Source organism: Artibeus jamaicensis, unplaced genomic scaffold, assembly GCF_021234435.1.
Source record: "Artibeus jamaicensis isolate MK-2021 breed Jamaican fruit bat unplaced genomic scaffold, CSHL_Jam_final scaffold_537, whole genome shotgun sequence".
Classification (NCBI taxonomy): domain Eukaryota; kingdom Metazoa; phylum Chordata; class Mammalia; order Chiroptera; family Phyllostomidae; genus Artibeus; species Artibeus jamaicensis.
In genome coordinates, this window is record NW_026522047.1 from 40,937,960 (window position 1) to 40,957,716 (window position 19,757).

A 19,757-nucleotide genomic window follows, 5' to 3' on the forward strand; every position below is an offset into this window, starting at 1 on the left:
TGCCACCTCTGTGGCCCTCGCTCCCCTTGCACTCTGCTCCAGGCACACTGGCCTCTGGCTGTCCTTCCCAAATATCCTTGGGAAATGGATTAGATTGCTTGGGGTGTCATGACAAAGTGCCACCAACTGGGTGGCCGAAACAATGGAAATTTATTTTCTCACCATTTAGAAACACAGAAGTTCGAAATCAAGCTGGTGGCAGAATCGGTTCCTGCTAGAGGCTGTTGGGGGAGAATCTGACCCAGGCGTCTCTCTCCATCACCGCCATCACTACAGTCCTTTGCATTCCTGGGCTTGTAGACAGAGCGCACGAACCTCTGCTTATGTCTTCACATGGGGTGAACATGTCTGTCTTCTCTGGGTCCAAATTTTCTCTTTTATAAGGAAACCCATTACTGGATTAAGATGGAGTCTAAATCAGTATGACTTTATCTTGATTACATCTGCAAGCCTTTTTTTCCAAATAAGGTCATATTCTGATGTTCCAAGTAGATATGAAATTTGGGGGAACACCACTGAACCCAGTATATACATATATGTGTACTTCTATATATTACATAATTGACTTCAGTATCAGCTTTCAGTGTAATCTGAAATAATCATTTTACTATTCTGCTTAACTATTGTTTGGACCCAGATATATATATGAAATATATAAAATCTGTATATCCATATCCTTCTCATCTTTCAAAGTGCTGCGTATTTCTGTGCTACTGTGAAAGTCAATGAGATCTACAGGTAGATATGGTTATTCATTGTGGGTAAGGCTGGAAGCACTCTTTCCCTGAGTCCCCGTCATTATCACCTAGGTTAGAATTCAGCAACAGCCTCCCTTGCATGATGTTGGGAAGGTACTGAGGAGGAAGCCGCTACTCTCAGGGTTTGGACCCACCATACAGACCACCAGAACGATGCATCAGGCTTCTTGGGCACCAGCCCGTAGCTTGCTTTCCTGATAACCAGCCTGGGCAGTCAAGCATGCACCCAATCCAACTTTTTAATTTTTTTGGAGGCCTTGGCTTCCACACGTGAGCTCCCTGAGCTCCCCATTGTGGACCAGAGTCTATAGTCCTGAGTACATAGAGGTTCGGGTTTTCCGGCAAGCCCAAATGTGCCCACCAGGCCAGGATTTGGGCTGTCATGGTTGTGGACTCTCTGATGCTTTGACCCTCCTCTTCTCTAGGTCTTGCCATGTTTATATAAGCCTCATTTCTGTAGTGAACACCCACTCTGTTGACAGTCTCATAGGGTCTGGGATCCTGGCTCCGTCTCGGCTGATATGATGCTGTGGACGACAGTCTGTAGGACTTGGTTTCTCTGCAGCAGCATCGAGTGGCCACACTGTCCACCCTTCCACATGAGGAGTAAACCCTGTCCCCCTCTCGCAGACTGTGGGAGTTTTTGTTACTGAACACAAGCCCTCAGGATGTGTTCAGCTGTTATACTTATGTGTGCTTAAAAATGATATGCATTTTACTCAGTGATGAGCATGTTTCAGAAAAATCCCATTAACTGTTTTCAAATCAGTTGAATATTAACAAATGTTACTTTTCAATGGCTGAGAGGCTGTATTAAAATGTCCCTTTGCACTTATGGGTTGTCAAATTAGCCTCACTAAATTTCCTCAATTTAAGAGAATCGATCTATATTTTAATGCATTCCTGGTCAACAGGTCCAGGTGCCTACAAGTTTTAAATGTCTGTTCTTATATATTTAAAATTCTTATTAAAATAATAAGAGTAAAATAATGACTTTGTCAATGTTATCTACCCGAAGACAATGAGGATCACACTGTAGTTGACAGTAAGTCAGGACACTGGCTAACAGCACCAGGGACACACACCTCATGCAGGACTGTACGATGTGTCAGGGTGACATAACATTTGTGACAGCACATTTGACATACGTTAGATGACTTGAGTGTTCTAGGAAGTGATCCTTTACCCTGGATTAGATGCTGTTGGGAGGTCAATATAACTTTGTGATTGGATATCTTAGTTGTTCTTATCACAAAAGCAGAGAGAACAATGTGCAGCTAAAATTAGCAAGGAGGCACCAGTCACATAGCCAGAAGCAGGAGTGTGGTGAGTTTTGTGGTTTGGATGTGTTCCATTTTTAGCCTTTTTACAGACATGCACTCTCCATCTTGCCTCTGAGCTTCCTGCTCTGGGCTGGCTCTCTGCCGGCCTGCAGGTGCAAAGATAGGAACTGGACTCTAGAATCATGCTGGGCAGGTACCCACAAGTGCTGCAGCTACTGGGAGAGCAATGTTCGGGTGAGCTATAAGCACTCCTGCCCCTGGCCCTGGTTGGAGGGTGCTCCTGGAATCCCTCCCCATGGGACCATATCCTGAGTGACAGGCCTTTGGGAGATGAGATACTAACCTGCCAACCCAGGAAGCTGGCTGCAGCAGGACCTGCACCTAACTTCTCAGACCTGATGGAGGACTGCAGCTGTGGGAGGGGATCACTCCCTGTCCTCCTCTTCGACAGATGAGTCCACAGTTTCCCCAGAGCATCCCTTGTACGGAGCTGGGACAGGAGAGTACAAAAGCACCTATTCATTTCCTGGGTCAGCAGTCAGCTGGGGTTGTATTCCATGAACCCCTGCTCTTTGTTTAACAACAAAGACTCAAAATGGCATTACCTTGTGCAAGGCAGGGTCCCACTTGACATTAACCTATAACTTTAAGGGAGGTCCTGCCATCCGTTCCCGCCCCCACCTCTGGGGTTTGAAGTCAGCACCCAGAGTCCTGTCAACTGGTGTTGGAACCCCACTGTGAGGATCTGATCCACATGTCCCATGCTGTCACAGGTTGGTGCAACTATGGAAAGCCTTATTATTGGGTCAATGTCCCCTTGAGAAGTATTGATGAATCGATGATACTGGAGAGTAAAATGCATTCTAATAGTTGTTGAAATTGATTAGGTACAAGCTTCTTCTCCGAACAGGTATCTTCGCTGACCATTTCCTTTCTCAAGTCCCTCATGGCCTAGCCACCTTACACACCATCCAAGACATACAGCCACAGACAGGTAAATGACAACATGACAGTACTTCCAGACTGCATGTGGCCAGAGAAGTACCACCAGAGGTCATCTGACACAGAGACAGAAACTAAGCTTTGTCTTCTGGGGGCAGATCGATAGAACCATAAGTGAGCTAAATGGAAAGAGAAAAGCATGGCCCATTTTCTCATTAGTGGAAATAATACAAGGGACCATTCCCGGGCAGTAGTATTAACAATTAACTGTCATCCATCACAGGAAGAATCATCCTGTGGATATTCAGAAAAATTACTACCAACAAGATAGATGCAAGACAGGAACATGCTTCCATTAATCCTCTAAGGGCTGTCTGAAAACAAACAGAAGCAGCATTTCCAGAAATAGAGTTTATTCAAGGCACTTAGGCCTATAAGCTGAAGCTCTGGCATAACTCATTTCCACCACAACGAAAGTGCTCACTTCACCTAGAACACAGTTCAGGTTCTCCACGGACAACAGGGAAGATGCACACTTCCGCTTCCCCTCCCACACTGTTGGGCTGTAGGAGCAGGACTCCTGGCTGGAGACCACTGACAGGACAATAGCTAGGTTTTCAATGTTAGCAAGAATAAGTAATTTTTAATTTACAAAGATGGTAGCTGCATAAAAATGAAGGAGAAACAAGAAAATAATTTCAAAAGGTGTATGTATTTAGTATTACTACCCCAGAATATGTATGAAAAAATGGTCACAATGGAACAATAAATTATTCCTTAGAATGAGTTCATAATTAAACATAAAACAGAGGACTTCCGCCAAGATGGAGGCGTAGGTGGAAGCACTGCGCCTCCTCTCACAACCAAGTTTAAAAACAACAAAGTTTTAGCAACAAAAACACAGCCAAAACCACAGAAAATTGAACTTCAAAGAAGTCTGACAACAACGAACCCTTCAGCCAAACTGGTAAGAGGGAAAGAGCCAGCTGCAGAGCAGGGTCGGGCAGGAAAGATCCACCGGACCGACCCTGGTGCACGACTCAGGTGCACCAGCAGACGTGGGTGGATCCCAGGTGTGGAGAAGCGGGCAGACCCACTGAGGGTGCAAGGTGGTGGACTCACTGAAGGCGTGGGGCGGTGGACTCACTGAAGGCTGACCACGGTCACACATTTGCGTGCAGATAAACCGGTGAAGGAGGGAGCAGTGAGATAGACCGTGCAGGGCCCAGTGGCAGGAAGCGGCAGAGGGAACCGCCATTGTCCCTCTCTGACCCCACCCCCATCTACAGGGTCACAAACCAGCAACCTGGGGCGGGGGGGCCCACCCTGGTGAACAACTAAGGCTTTGCTCCTCATACCTAGCAGGCATGAACAGATCAAAACATGGCTCAAGAACAATTCAGAGCCCCAGAGCCCAAAAATCTAAGCGACCAAGAAATAGCCAAACTTTCAGATGCACAGTTCGAAACACTAGTGATCAGGATGCTCACAGAACTGGTTGATTTTAGTCACATATTAAAGGAACATATGAAGGCTAAACTAATTGAAATGAATGGAAATGCACAGGAAACCAATAGTAATGAAAAGGAAACTGGAACTCAAATCAAAGGAGTGGACCAGAAAGAGGAAAAAAATGACCAAACAGAAAAGAATGTAGAAACAAGAATTCGAAAAAATGAGGAGAGGCTTAGGAACCTCCAGGACATCTTTAAATGCTCCAACATCCGAATTATAGGGGTACCAGAAGGGGGAAAGGAACAGCCACCAGTGGAAAACTTATTTGAACAAATAATGAAGGAGAATTTCCCCAATCTGACAAAGGCAATAGACTTCCAGGAAATCCAGGAAGCTCAGAGAGTCCCAAAGAAATTGGACCCAAGAAGGAACACACCAAGGCACATCATCATTATATTAGCCAAGATTAAAATGAAGGAGAGAACCCTAGAGGGAGCAAGAGCTAAGGGGACAGTTACCTACAAAGGAGTTCCCATCAGACTGTCAGCGGATTTCTCAAAAGAGACCTTACAGGCAAGAAGGGGCTGCAAAGAAGTATTCCAAGTCATGAAATCCAAAGATCTACATCCAAGATTGCTCTACCCAGCAAAGCTTTCATTTAGAATGGAAGGGCAGATAAAGTGCTTCTCAGATAAGGTCAAATTCAAGGAGTTCATCATCACCAAGCCCTTATTATATGAAATGTTAAAGGAACTTATCTAAGAAAAAGAAGATAAAAAAGATGAACAGTGAAAGGACAGCAAACTCACAGTTATTAAGAACCACACCTAAAACAAAAGCAAACTAAGAGGATAGCTAGATCAGGAGCAGAACCATAGAAATGAAGATCACATGGAGGGTTAGCAACAAGGGAGTGGGAGGAGGAGAAGGTACAGAAAATAAGTAGCATAGATGGTAGGTAGAAAATAGATAAGGGGGAGGGCAAGAATAGTAGGGGAGATATAGAATCTAAAGAACTTGAAACACGTGGTCATAAACTAAAGGGGGGAATGGTGGGGGAGGGGGTGTGCAGGGTGGAGGGGAATGAAGGGGGAATAGAACAACTGTAATGGCATAATCAATAAAATATATTTCAAAAAATTAAAAAAAACATAAAACATAAAAACATCAGTATACAACAGATTTGAAAACCTAAATAATAGCTAAGAAACAATGTAGAAAACTACATTTGAAAAAAATGCAGTTTGAATCACATATTTTTTTAAAAAATGAGAATTAGCCCTGATGGTTCAGTGGCTGAACAATCTTCCCAGAAAAAGAAAGGTTACTGGTTTGATTCCTGGTCAGGTCACTTACCTGGTTTGCAGGCCAGGTCCCAGGTCAGGACACGTGCTAGCAGCAACCAATCAATGTTTCTCTCATGTATTGATGTTTCTCTTCCTCTCTTTCTCCCTCACTTCCCCCACCTCTACAAATAAATAAATAAAATATTTTTTAAATGAGAATCAAACATTTGGTAATCACATATAAAAATTGAGCATAATTAAACATACTGGGCTTATAATTTAGAGAGCATTCAGCTAAAAGAGAAAACTTCCACAAACTGCCAAATGTAGTCACAAAGGCACATTTCCACCACCGAAGTATTCAGAAACAAGAAACGCAAGGTCAGTGCAGCCTCTCAACAATGCAACCTGGGAGGTAAGTTTCCTGTATTGTGGCTCCAGTGTTAAATATGTCAGGGTGGAGGCAGGAAAAAGATCTACCAGTAGAGAAACAAGATGCTTCCTACAAAAATCACATAATTAGGAGAGGCATTAAAGATAAAGGAAATGACAAGATGAGAGAAGACTGCTACACTCCATAGCCTGAAGAAGTGGCCTGTTGTACATCAAAGAGCTACGGGAAGAATCTGTGTGAATCTGAAGACCTAAGAGGGCCCATGATGGGAGAGCTCCTGGAAATGTCTGTGGAATCCGCTGCCTGAAAGAAAACTAACATCAAACCTGTGTTTGGTTGGGACCGTTCTTAGACAGACAGAGGCAGAAGACAGGAGAATGTGCTGTGTCTTGGGCCCACTAGGTTCCCACATCTCTATCTGCTGATGGCAGAGAATATATGAGGGTCATGGCACCTTCATTTCCAAACCTCATGCATCTTTCCCTTCTCGTGACCTAAGGAGAAGGATGATGGGATATAGCTTCCCAGCTTACCTGCTGACAACACAATACATGGAATCATCTAGACACCAGCTTTCATTTTCACACTGGATCTCTCTTTGTAACTCAATGCATTGTGTCCAATTTCTAAATAAGATCAGGGACATTAAGCAAAGATCAAATTAAGAACATAATCAGAGGAGATCTTGCCATAATTACTAACTTCTGTGAGAAACATAGATGTGGTATCCACTAGCAACAAACAAATGTGAAAGCAACACATTTCTGTGATAAGGACTAAAGTGAAGGGTAGATGTCTGCAGCAGCGAACCAGAAAAGCAACAATACAGGTCTCATGTCATGATCACATACTGGGAACAAAATGGAAAGAGTCAAAACACTTTTCATCTAAAATTATTATCATTTCACATGAAAATAAAAATAACCACTTAATCTAATCACTATGCTGTCAAACCAGAAACTAATACAAAAAATATTGAATGTAAATCATAACTGAAAAAGATAAAATATAAAAGTAGTATGTCTACCACTCCAAATTTACAAATATAAATGAAGTTTTGCCATTACAAAAAAAGAGAGAGAAGCCCCAGCAACTCTTAACTGTTGTATGATATTGGGCAAGTCACTTTGGCTCTTTGAGCCTTAGTTTCCCCAACTGTAAATTTTACACAATAAAAATCACTAAATTATGAAAAAAACCCAACTAAATACCCCTAAGTCCAAAAGTAATAATAATGGCAACAAGACAAGTGTTATACAACTATACAATTATTAAAGTCCAAGATAATAAAATGTGTAGTGCAGATGAAGGAACATAGAGAAATATTTCTTATCTCAAGTTTTTATATCAGAAACATAACCAGAAATTAATACACTAGAAATTGCTATTAAGGATGAGCTATTTACAAAGGCAATACCATACGTATAATAATTAAAAGATTTCAGCCTGCTCTGAATTTTAATGTACAAAATGAGAGAAGTGCTACATCGGAATTTTTTTCCATCCATACAGTTTCTCTCCAGTGTGTTTGCTCACATTTACAACACAATTTTCAGGAATAATAAAGGTATCCCAGTCCTCGTGTTCAGAGTTTCTGTCCATCATGTGTCCTCACGTGCTTGCAGGTATTTGCCACCTGTGAAGGCTTTCTCACATTGCCGACATTCACGTATCCTTTTCACTGTGTGTTCTCACATGTTTGCGCAGGGATGTGGGATACCGGAAGGCTTTCCCACAGTGCTGACACTCATCAGGTCTCTCCCCAGTGTGTGTCCTCACATGTACTCGCAGGTTATCAGGATACCTGAAGCATTTCCCACACTCCTTACACTCATAGGGTTTCACCCCAGTGTGTGACCTCATATGTCCTTGAAGTGAGCAGAGACGACTGAAGGCTTTCCCACACTGCTGACACTTGAAGGGTCTCTCCCCACTATGCATTCTTACGTGTATTCGAAGGGATGAGAGAAAACTGTAGGATTTCCCGCACTCTTTACATTCATAAGGTTTCACCCCACTGTGTAGTCTCATGTGACCTTGAAAATGTTGCAGCTGCCTGAAAGCTTTCCCACACTCCTTACATTTGTAGGATTTCTCCCCACTGTGTGTTCGCACGTGTTTCTGAAGGTAAGAGTGGCTGGTGAAGGCTTTGCCACACTGCTGGCATTCATAGGGCCTCTCCCCAGTGTGTGTCCTCACATGTACTCGCAGCGAGGCGGCATACCTAAATGCTTTCCCGCAGTGCTGACACTCGCAGGGCCTCTCCCCAGTGTGTGTCCTCACGTGTACTTGCAGGTTTGCAGGAAACCTGAACGCCTTCCCACACTGCTGACACTCATAGGGCTTCACTCCACTGTGCGTTCTTACGTGCCCACGCAGGGAGGAGTGGCGACTGAAGGCTTTCCCACAGTGCTGACATACATAGGGCCTCTCCCCACTGTGCGTCCTTGCGTGTTCTTGCAGATTTGTGAGATACCTGTAGACTTTCCCACACTCCTTACATACATAGGGTTTCACTCCACTGTGTGTCCTCACATGTCTTCTAAAGTATTTCAGACTACCGAAACCCTTCCCGCATGCCTTGCACTCATAGGGCTTCTCTCCAGTGTGAGTTCTCGCATGTCCTGTAAGGTAGAAGTAATACATAAAGGCTTTCCCACATACTTTGCATACATGGATTTTCTGTCCACAGTGACCTCTCAAATGTCCCCGAAAGGAGGAGTGGCAAGTGAAGGCTTTTCCACATTTCTGACACTCGATGGAGTTTGTATTACTGAGGCTCTTCACGTATCTCCCAGTGTCCCGACAGTGACAGGGTTTGTCCACACGCTCTGGTTCCACGTGAGGGCCTGCACACAAGACACACATGTAGGCTTGTCCACATTCCTCACAGGGATGAGGTTCATGTCCAGTGGGAGACCTTGGCTGACTCGAGCAGGCTTTTCCACACTTAGCACATTCATGGGATTTAGCTCCGAGTGGGTGTCCCTCCTCCACAGGAAGATCTGTGACGGGGTTCAGGGTGTCTCCGCATGGATGAGCTTCACCCCTCTCACAGGGAGCCTCCAGCACATGACTTCTGTTCGAAAGAGGAAGCACACTATTATGAATGATCATAAGTGATTTTTTTTTCTTTTTTAAATTTTATTTAGGTATTTTTCAAGTACAGTTTTTTGTCTATTTTTCCCATCCCAGCCTCCCCCACCCTTGCTCCCCACCTCCCTCCCATTTCCACCCCCCCTTAGTTCTCGTCCCTGTGTCCTTCCTATTTGTTCCTCCAAATCCCTCCCCCTTTTCCCCCTTAACTTCCCTTCCTTCTCCCCTCTGGTCACTATCCCCTTGTTCTCTATTTAAGTGTCTTTGTTTTTTGTTTTTTTAAGTGATTTTTCATTAATGATTAAGTGTTAATAATTGTTTTAACCACATACTTACCATTTTTAATGCATGAGTATATTTTTGGCACTGTCTACATGGTTCTATCACGAAACAAGCTTACTGCTTTGGCTGAGCTAAAACAGGGCCACAACTTTCACTGTTTCTTACATCTGGGGGGGGGCTCCTCATCATCGTTTCTATCTGGACTCTGTTTCAGACACTGAATATCTACATCACATTTATGAAAATAGTGTCACATGAAAATCCCAAGTACGCTACTGCTTAGTTAGGTTCATACTTTTTCTTTAACTCCAAGGTGGTCTAACCCTCTGCTGAGGCACCGATTCCACTGTGCCACTCACCTCAGATGCCTCTCCTGGGGCTGGTGCTGCTCTGCAATGTTATGGTCTGTACAGTTTCCTCTAAAACCAGGCCAGGAATCATTTCTTGTGACCCTTAGTATTTTCTCTTCACTGGGTATTTTATTCTCCAAAGTATCCTGCCCAGGACGTGAGGCACGGGTTTTAACTTGAGTGAAACAATCTGTAACAACTGATAGGATAATTCAATTAAATTTCCTTGGAAGGAAATGGTGAAATAAAGAAAATAAAATAAGAACGTGTGAATTAATTTTCATATTCTGATAGAAAAGAGTAAACAAATTTTATGAGGAAGAATGAATTTTTTTTAAGGTTTATTTTATTCTCATCCGAGAGAGGGGAAGAGAGAGAGAAGGAAACATTGCTGTGAGAGAGACCCACCACCCGGCTGCCTCCTGCACGCGCCCCAACCTGGGATCGAGCCGGCAACCTTTTGGTTCCTGGGCAATGCCCAACCAACTGAGCCATGCCAGCCAGGGCAGGAAGAATAAATTTGCAAAGAAGGGACCTTTGGTTTTTAGATCTTTGGCAATAATAAAAAAAAAAAAAAGACTCAAAATGGCAGCCTGGTCACTAAGAAATACTACGAAAAAGATAGAGACCAAATAAAGATAAATATTATCAAATACGTGAAGTTGGGAGGACAAACTGCTCATGACCGAGTGCTCCGTTTACAAGAGGAGATACAGGGAGTCTTCCCACGTGAGTGAGCATGCATAAAAGGTCCAACAGGGAGGCCAGTAAATATAAAACGTCACCCTTCTCAAACACAGACTGAGTTGTGTTTCTAATGGGTTTGTCTAAAGATCAATCCCTTATCCAGAATCGACTCCTCCTGTGGTGTCGCTCTCTGGAGTTCTCGGACGCAGAAGCGCTAGGTGAAGCCTTTCTTCACAGTCCCCGCTGCCATTAGAAAACAGGTGGTGTGTCTGGCCGATGCCCTGTGCTCCGAGAAAAGGTCCGCAGGATGGAGGATGGAAGGCAACAAATAACCTGTGAGAAGGACCCAGAGTTGGGCTCCATGGCCAGTGACGATGTGTAGTGTGGATTGCACTGTAGCGTGACCATGCTGAATTTATATTAATTACTGCGGAACTGTCTCAGGGGTGAAAACTGTAAGCTGTTCTCACTGCCCTAGAGCAAACCGGAAATCCATGCTCACACTTATAAAAACCCAGGGAACCTCAGTCTTTTATTTAAAAGAAATAAAAAGTCAACTTAATACATAAAACTGTGTTATCATGAAAAACACAGACTCTAGATGGGTTCCATGAAGGCTTGGATTGCATCCAGGGTTTCTGGTTTGGTTTGGTTTTTTTGACATCTTGCCCTTCCTTGGATCCAATAAATAAGGACAACTGTAAGAAATGCTTTTTCTATAAAAGGCAGTGAGGGATGAAGCCATCCTTACCCACGGTGGCCAAGTTCCTGAAGGTCTCCAGCATCACTTCTCTGTAGAGCTTCCTCTGAGCACCATCCAGCAAAGCCCACTCCTCCTGAGTGAAGTTCACAGCCACATCCGCAAAGACCACAGTGTCCTGAAACATCCCACATATTCTGTTTCAACAAGGCACCACTTTACCAGCACGTGGGGGAGTATGGGGGAGGCCAACAAAGAATGAAACTCAATTTCTAGAAGTGCCGAGCTCATGCTCTTTTGGGAAATGACAGTGAGCAAGCAAACCAAACGCAGGACACTCAACAGTGGTAAGAGCTTGGAACTTAAAATCCAAGTGCAAGAACAAGTGATATAAACTTACTCACATTTAATTTTAAAAAAGTGATTTTTAATGAGATAAAGCAGATTCTGAGTATGTTAAAGACTAAAAATGAAATCATCATTCAGATAATGTGGAACCAAATACTTGGCTTGCTCAAAAGTTCTTTCTTTGTCAATAACTCCCAAATGTCAGAAATTCACCAACACAGATTTCCAGTGCTGCTTGATCTAAACGGCTCTCACTTTGGAATTTGAGAGTGCTGAGAAGCCTGGTCTAGTCCCCTCACATCAGACAGAGACAGAGACCCAACCCCTCCCAGCATGAGGCGGACCCTGTGGGCATAGGTACAGGCCAGGGCCGGGGACTGGCGCACCTGCTGGGTGAGAGGAGAACCTGGTCCCTGAAGGAATTTTCAAGCCAGCAGGGCCTCTCAAATAAACCACTGAGTGCCCGAATTTGAGAAAAATGGTCCCGCAAAGAAGAATCCCAGAGAGACCTAATGGTAATAAGCCAAAGGCAACTTTAATAGAGAGAAAAAACTACCATACGCACAGTTTAGAGCAACATTGGATGACATCATACCAGTAAAGAACAAACTATTATTTTTAAAAATTCAATGCCTGCAGTGATGCTGCTATAAACAACCCTACTGGGCCACCAGTCACGTACACGTACAGCACCTACAATGATTTATGTATCACTTGACAACAAGAACAAAGGACCATGTCATTTATGTATTCCCACAGTGCCAAGAGACCAAGGACAGAGGCTGACAACGCCAGCATTAAACCGAGTTTGTAAAGGAAACTTACGGACAGAAGCAGAGTCTTTGGCAGCAGGGCCGGCATGTCTCTGTGGCAAAAGGGGGACGTGGGTGTGATTTGTAGAGTGAAAAGGCAAATGCTAACACACGTGACTGGCAGCCAGGTGGCACATGCTTGTTACACTGTATAATGCAAAGCGGTAAACAACTTAACAGGCCCACTTCTCTATGTAGGAACATTCCTTTTAGATGACAGGGATCCACTCATCCAGAGATGAATTAATGCTCAGCTAGCTTCATGAGACTGCACTGGCTACGTTAAGTAATGGGAAACACGTTGCCTAACAAGTATACTTTTTGTTATGTTAGACTATACTTTTTTTAAGAATCTTTTTTTAAGGTTTTATTTATTTTAGTTTTGAGAAAGAGGGAAAGGGAAGGAAAAGGAGAGGGAGAGAAACAAAACCTCTCACATGGCCCCCACTGGGGACCTGGCCTGCAACCCAGGCATGTGCTCTGACTGGGAACTGAACCAGTGACTCTTTGGTTTACAGCCCGTGCTCAAGCCATCAAGCTACACCAGCCAGGGCTAGACTGTACTTTTTCTACTTACATAAGAAGCTGTAAAAGCAGGGTGCTGTGTTACTGTGCAACAGCCTCCTACATCTCAGGCTTACCATGTCTCTTTATTGCAGCATTTTTTGTGTGCTTAGTTAAATCTCACATTGTTTTGTACGGTAACATGATGTCAGGCCTATGGCCTGGGTGTGCAGCAGGCTACACCATCTAGGTTGGTGTAAGTGCACTCTGTGATGTTCGCACACAGACAAAATCACCTATGGATGCATTTCTCAGAATGTATCCATCACTAAGTGGCATATGACTGTATATACATATTTACAGTAGAATGATTCAAAATAGCTCCAAAGCGGAAACAACTCAAAAATCCATGAACTGAAATGGAAAGCAAAATGTAGACTATTCATGCAATGGAACATCACTGGCAATAAAGAAGTAAAGTATAGATGATCCATAGCACAAAATCAATAAACCTTAAACACACTACCAGGCTTCACGAAGAACACACATGGTATTAAATCACTTACCCTGGCTGGTGTAGCTCAGTGGATTGAGCGCGGGCCTGCGAACCAGACAATCGCGGTTCGATTCCCAGTCAGGGCACATGCCTGGGTTGCAGGCTGGTTCCCTGCAGGCCAGTTCCCAGCAGGGGACGCACAAAAAAGGCAACCATACATTGATGTTTCTCTCCCTCTCTCCTTCCCCCCCTTCCCCTCTAAAGATAAATAAATAATAAAATATTTTTTAAAAAAATCACTTACATCAGGGGTCCCCAACCTCTGGGCCTCGGACCAGTACTGGTCCGGGCCTATCAGAAACCAGGCCACACAGAAGGAGGTAAGCTTGACTGTAATGCACTTAAATCATCCCGAACCAACCCCCCACCCCTGGTCTGTGGAAAAACTGTTTTCCACGGAAATGGTCCCTCGTGCCAAAAAGGTTGGGGACTGCTGATCTATATGAAATGTACAGAAGAAGCAAATCTGCAGAGTCAGAAAGTGGCTGAATCAACCGCCAGCAACCAGGCTTTGGGTGTGGGGCACGTGACTGAGGGTGACAGCCAGGAGACACAAGTTTTCTTTTAGGAGTGAAAAAAAGTCTATTATGGGGGCAGTTGCATGATTCTGTACATACACCAGATACCACTGACTTTTATACTTTAAACAGGTAGGCTTTACAGTATATAAACCATATCTCATATACAGCTGTTGTTAAAAAAAGTCAGACAAACTAAAAATACTGGATGGGGCAAAAGTAGGTTTACAGTTGTGAGTACACAAAACACAGGGATTATTCTTGTATCATTATATATTAATTTCTTATTTTCCATAAGGACAACTGTAACCCTATTTGGGCTCCACACTGTATACCCATCTAAACTTAATGGCATTTTAATTTAAATACAACAGAACTTGAGCAAATGAAGTACGGAAGTGGAGCAAAATTTCAGATGTTTCAGAGATTAAGCACCTTGAGGAGATTTTACAAACCACTTGTGGGAAGAGGTTTTTTTTATATCAGATGTAATGGGATAAGTGAGAAATTAGAAAACAGAAATTTGGAAATTAGGAAACACACCTAATTTCCAAAAATTAGGAAATTTTTGGAAATGATGCAAAAAAGAGAACATCTGAAAACATCCATGGTCATTAAAGAAAAACCAGCTGATCTCACCGTCCCCACACACCAAATGTGATTCTCAAATGGTTCCTAAGCCAGGTATCAAATATTAAAAATCAGTGATTCTGAATTGTAGAAAAAAAAAAAGAGTATTACCAAGGCCAGAAAGGAACAATTCAAAACATATTCAAAGGCACCAACGTTCACAACTATAAAGGCAAAAGGCTTTTAAAAAGGCATCTAGACCTGGCTGGTGTAGCTCAGTGGATTGAGCGCGGGCCTGCGAGCCAGATAATCGCGGTTCAATTCCCAGTCAGGGCACATGCCTGGGTTGCAGGCAGGTTCCCTGCAGGCCAGTTCCCAGCAGGGGACGCACGAAGGCAACCATACATTGATGTTTCTCTCCCTCTCTCCTTCCCCCCTTCCCCTGTAAAGATAAATAAATAAAATTAAAAAAAAAAAAAAAGCAAAAGCCTGTGGTGGAAAACAGGGCTTATTTAAAAAAAAAAAAAGGCATCTAATATGTAAATGTATAAAAAGCATAACTCAAAACCAAGTTCATTTTATTCCAGAAAGGCAAGATGGACTAAATATGAATTGTTTGATAATTATAATTTATCTCATTGATAGAAAAAAAAACGGGGAAAAAAAAAGACACACAAACTATAGGCTTCCAGTTCATAGAGGCTGAGGACATGCTGGCCTCATGTCACACTGCTCATGGATGACAACACAACTTAAAGACAAGAAGGGAACACACTCAGTCAGAAAGAAAAGGCGTCTACACAAAGCCCAGAGCCAACATCCCACGTGACGTTACAACTGTTCCCTCTGACATCTGGAACAAGAAGGAAAGGATGGGCGTATACACAGTTGCGCACCTGTGAAGGCCAAGTCAGCGTGGCCACATAAACAAGAGAGTGGGAAAAGATTTACAAAGTGAAAACACTAAATTTGACTAATATTAGATAATAAGGTTTAGTACTTAGAAATCCCCCCACCCTACAGACAAATCATTAAATTTATAACTCATCATAGCAGGGGTGCTGGTTAAAGTATAACATTCGAAAATTAATTTCATCACCAATAATACATCTGATAAGGGGTTAATATCCAAAGTTTATAGAGAACTCACATAACTTAACACCAAAAAGAGCAAATAATCCAATTTAAAAATGGGCAAAGGATCTAAATAGACAGTTCTCCACAAGAGGACATACAGATGACCAACAGACATGAAAAGACGCCCAATGTCATCAGATAAATGCAAATTAAAACCACAAGGAGATGTCACCTCACCCCTGTCAGAAAGGCCGTCATCAGTAAATCCATAAGAAACAAGCGCTGGTGAGGATGTGCAGAGAAGGGGAACCTCTGTACACTGTTGGTGAGAATGCAGACTGGTGCAGCCAAGGTGGAAAAAAGCGTGAAAGTTCCTTGAAACTTAAAAATGAAATGCCTTAGAGCCCATTAATTCCACTTCTGGGGATATATCCAAAGGAACCCAAAACACACATTCAAGAGAATATATGCACCCCTGTGTTCACCGCAGTGCGATTTACAATAGCTAAGCTATGGATGCAAGGCAAGTGCCAGTCACTAGACTAGTGAATAAAAAAGCTGCAATACACACACACACACACACACACACACACACAATGGAATATTACTCAACCATTAAAAAAGAACAAAATCCTACTGGAAAAGAGGCCTCTGCTTCTAGAAACCTCAGCAGATCTTCAGCTCTCAACCCAGAGAAAATGTGATGGTTAGTTTTATGCATCGACATGGCCGAGTTATTGTACCCAGTTCAATTAAACACTAATCACAGAGCTGCTGTGAAAGTATTTTGTAGATGCAGTTAACGTCTCCAATCAGTTGACTCTAACTAAGTTCAGGGGACTAAGTTCAGACTCTGGACAATGTGCGTGGGCCTCATCCAATCAGCTGTAAGGCTCTAAAAGCAAACACTGAAAGGCCTTAAAAACAAATACTGATGTACCCCTCTGTTCACTGCAGCATTATTTACAATAGCCAAGCTATGCAAGTAACTCAAGGACCCATCAATAGGAGTGGATAAAAAAGCTATAGTACATATATATATATAAAACAGAATATTACTCAACCATAAAAAAGAATAAAATCTTACCATGTGCAACAGCATAGATGGACCTAGAGGATATTATGCTAAGTGAATAAGTCAGTAAGAGAAAGACAAATACCACATGAATTCACTTACATTTGGAGTCTAAAGAACAATATAAATGAACAAACAAAACAGAAACAGACTCATAAATACAAAGAACAGACTGATGTTTGCCAGAGGAGAGGGGACAGGGATTGAGGGAAAAAGGTGGAGGGAATGAAATTGTGGGATATATAGAGCAGCATAAGGTACACAGTCAATAATATTGTAATAACTATGTATGGTGCCAGGTGGGTAGTAGAAATATTAGGGGAACAGTTTGTAAACTATGATTGTCTAACTACTATGGTGAAAATAATACAAAAGTAATACAAAAAAATATATATAAACTGTAATTAAAATTTTATTTTTTCAAAAAACAATTTCAGTCCCATGTATAGAGACAGGAAGAAATTGGCACATTAAAAGATACCACTTAGTGAGTCTCCTTCTCCCCAGATGCCTGGATGCCCCGCCTGCCTCAGTCGCAAATTGTCAAGGACTGGGTGAGTGGCAACAAGGACCCAGAGATGGAACTGGAAGCCCTGGGTTGTATTTCTAGAGCAGATTAAAGTTTCTGGAAGTTCCCTGGTTTCCTTTCAATACAGAGTGAAAATGGTGATCCCAAAGTCACCTTAATAGAAATTTCTATCCTTTTCAGGAAAAAAAAAGGGAAGAGTGGCCCAGTGTGAGCCAGCTCAGATTTCCAGCCTCCATCCCACAGCACAAAAGGGAACCCAAGTCAGAAGGTCAAGGACTTTCTGAGCTGGGGGCCAGACTCACCCTGCTGACAAGTAGTCCAGGGTGGACCCACCCAAGGAAGGAGTAAGGGGACCCTGAGCCCCCTGAAAAACCTAACTCTGGATCCCCACACATCCAGCTTTCCCTCCTGAGTGTGGGAACAATGTCCCCCTCTAAGGCCTCAACTCTCACCAAGGAGGTAAGCATAAGATCTGACCCAAATTAACTCAAATTCATCAGCTTCCCTCCAGCCGTAAAATCCAAAGGTTCACTCTCTAAGGCCGATCTTCAGTCTTACCCAGTTTGCACAAATTACACTTAACTCCAGGACCTCTGTGGATGATGTGAAACCAACCATCATAGGTCACAATTCACGAAATTTGCATTAATCTTTGACATCAGCTATTCACAGGAAGTGGAATATGATCACACTGGGTCTCACAAACTGCACCATGAATGGAAGGGTCACTACGATTTTTATGAATCTTTTAAATCTATATCTCCGCTGACCTTGCATGAAGGTCTGAAACTGTGTGCACTTTCTCCGCAATTCTAATAAAAGAGGCCATTTTCTGTATTTGAGATATTCTTCCCCAGAGACATCTCTAGTTAAGTGCTGGAATAACATGAGTTGGCAGGACAAAAGACCTGAGACACAACTACCTTCACAAACATGAAGAAACAAGGCAAAAGGGATTCGATCATTTCACATCTGCTGAAACCTGAGGCTGCAATAAGGGAAAGCTCTTGGTGCTGAACTGGACACAGAGGAGGCTGCTCATAGGTGTCAGGTGACAATGCTGAATCCTCCCTGATCCTGTTCTCCTGGAAACATGCCTGGAAGGTGAAAGGAACCACTGCAACCATTTGTTCTAGAAAAGGGCACGCTGCAAGAATCATTGACTTGATAAGACTCAGATGTCTCCTATGTTTACCTATGACAAAGCCAGAGGCAAACATCCCACATCCCAATTCTCTGAGTCCTAAATTGGCTGTACTGTTCGTCCACACAGAACAAATGCTTGTTGGCCAGACTTTAGTTCGCCTTCTCTCCTAAACCCAGGCCCTGGACGTAGGTCTGTCCTCAGCTTTCTTAGCCCACAAACATTCCCTCCTGAAAACAAACTGGGATGATGATCTGCCATCCCAACCATACCTGGTCCTTCCACCTTTTGTCGACTCCCCTCGATAAAAGCAAAACTCATGAAGTCTAACTCTCGTGATACTTGAAGATGGCATGGTCTGAGAGCGCCCCCTACTGCTCAGTCCCGGTGCCCGTGCCCTTCTCCCCATCCGGAGAGGTAATTCTTTTGAACGAAAATCTCTCCTTACAAAGCTTAGATTTTTGAAATCTCACAGGCTTGACCAGATGATCACAATTTCCCATCCAAGATTTACTAGACTTCTGTCCTCCCGACAAGTCCAGCCATTGTCCCCACCGGAACAAGCACTGAGAAATGGACAAGGCCCCGCTGACCTGAGCTGAGAATTCGCTGACCAGAGAGACGGCGGCTGTCACACCTCCTTCTGCTCATCCTCCTGCCACAGAAAAGCCCGCTTCTGATTTGTGACGCGGGCACAGCTCTGAGACCCAAGCCTTGTCCCTACAACAGCAGTCTTTGAAGCAAGTCCGGATTTGATGGTATCTGTCAGAGTCAGATCAATTCCTCCCACTCCTCGTCCACCCCGCCCTCAGCCCCTGACCACTAGCGATGGTGGTCCTCTGGTCCTTCCTCGGACCCACCCCGAAACCGAGAAAGGAAACTCAGGTCGGGAGGGAAGGGGGGCGCGGAGACACGGACCACGCGCCTTTTCCAGGCGGATCCGACCTCTGCGAACCAACCCAGCCTGGTCTTGGCCCGCTCCTCGCCCTCACCATCTCGCCCCCGCGCGGCTAGTTCTCGGGTCGTCGTCTTCCCCGCAGCTCCGCAGCCCCGGAAGGTGCGAGAGACAGGACACCCAGGATCGCTCCGGACAGAAACGCAAGAGCGCCTCCGCCGGCGGAGAGAGATGTCAACGACGGGTGCCAAAGCGCCAGCCTCTAACGGCGATGAATGCCCAGTACCCCCGCCCCCCACAGATTGGACAATGCTGCAGGCACCCGGGACTTGACTGGACGGAACTCCAAGCTGTTCCTTTTTAAGGATACTGATTGGATATAACTACTATCACGCCACCAGGCCACGATTGGACAGTGTTTGAGAAACCTTCTTCCCTAGCCTAGTTTTGGCAGTTCTTCGGCCACGCCTCTATATTCCCAATCTTCTCTCTAGGC

General features: G+C 43.8%; 1 protein-coding gene and 1 long non-coding RNA gene across 7 annotated transcripts in view; one reads left to right on the top strand and one right to left on the bottom strand.

Moving 5' to 3' along the window:
• The window catches only part of LOC128626342 (uncharacterized), a 4,717-nt gene extending 4,470 nt beyond the window's left edge, over positions 1–247 (top strand). The window contains exon 3 of the long non-coding RNA XR_008390273.1: positions 170–247. This is a non-coding gene — a long non-coding RNA (uncharacterized LOC128626342). The remainder of the gene's footprint in view (positions 1–169) is intronic.
• LOC119063731 (zinc finger protein 763-like) overlaps positions 1–19,537 on the bottom strand; it is a 19,954-nt gene extending 417 nt beyond the window's left edge. Inside the window, exons 1-6 of one of the 6 annotated variants that reach the window (XR_008390269.1) lie at positions 19,359–19,537; positions 11,285–11,411; positions 9,856–10,045; positions 6,652–9,197; positions 5,795–5,906; positions 334–395 (exon numbers count right to left, since the gene is read on the bottom strand). Coding sequence is in view for 1 of the 6 variants with exons in the window: in XM_053658370.1 (XP_053514345.1) it covers positions 10,748–10,866; positions 11,285–11,411; positions 19,359–19,361 (249 nt within the window). In the remaining 5 variants the exon portion in view is untranslated. The other 5 variants (XR_008390268.1, XR_008390272.1, XR_008390270.1 and 2 more) reach the window with 5 other exon arrangements.
• Positions 19,538–19,757: the final 220 nt, after the last annotated feature.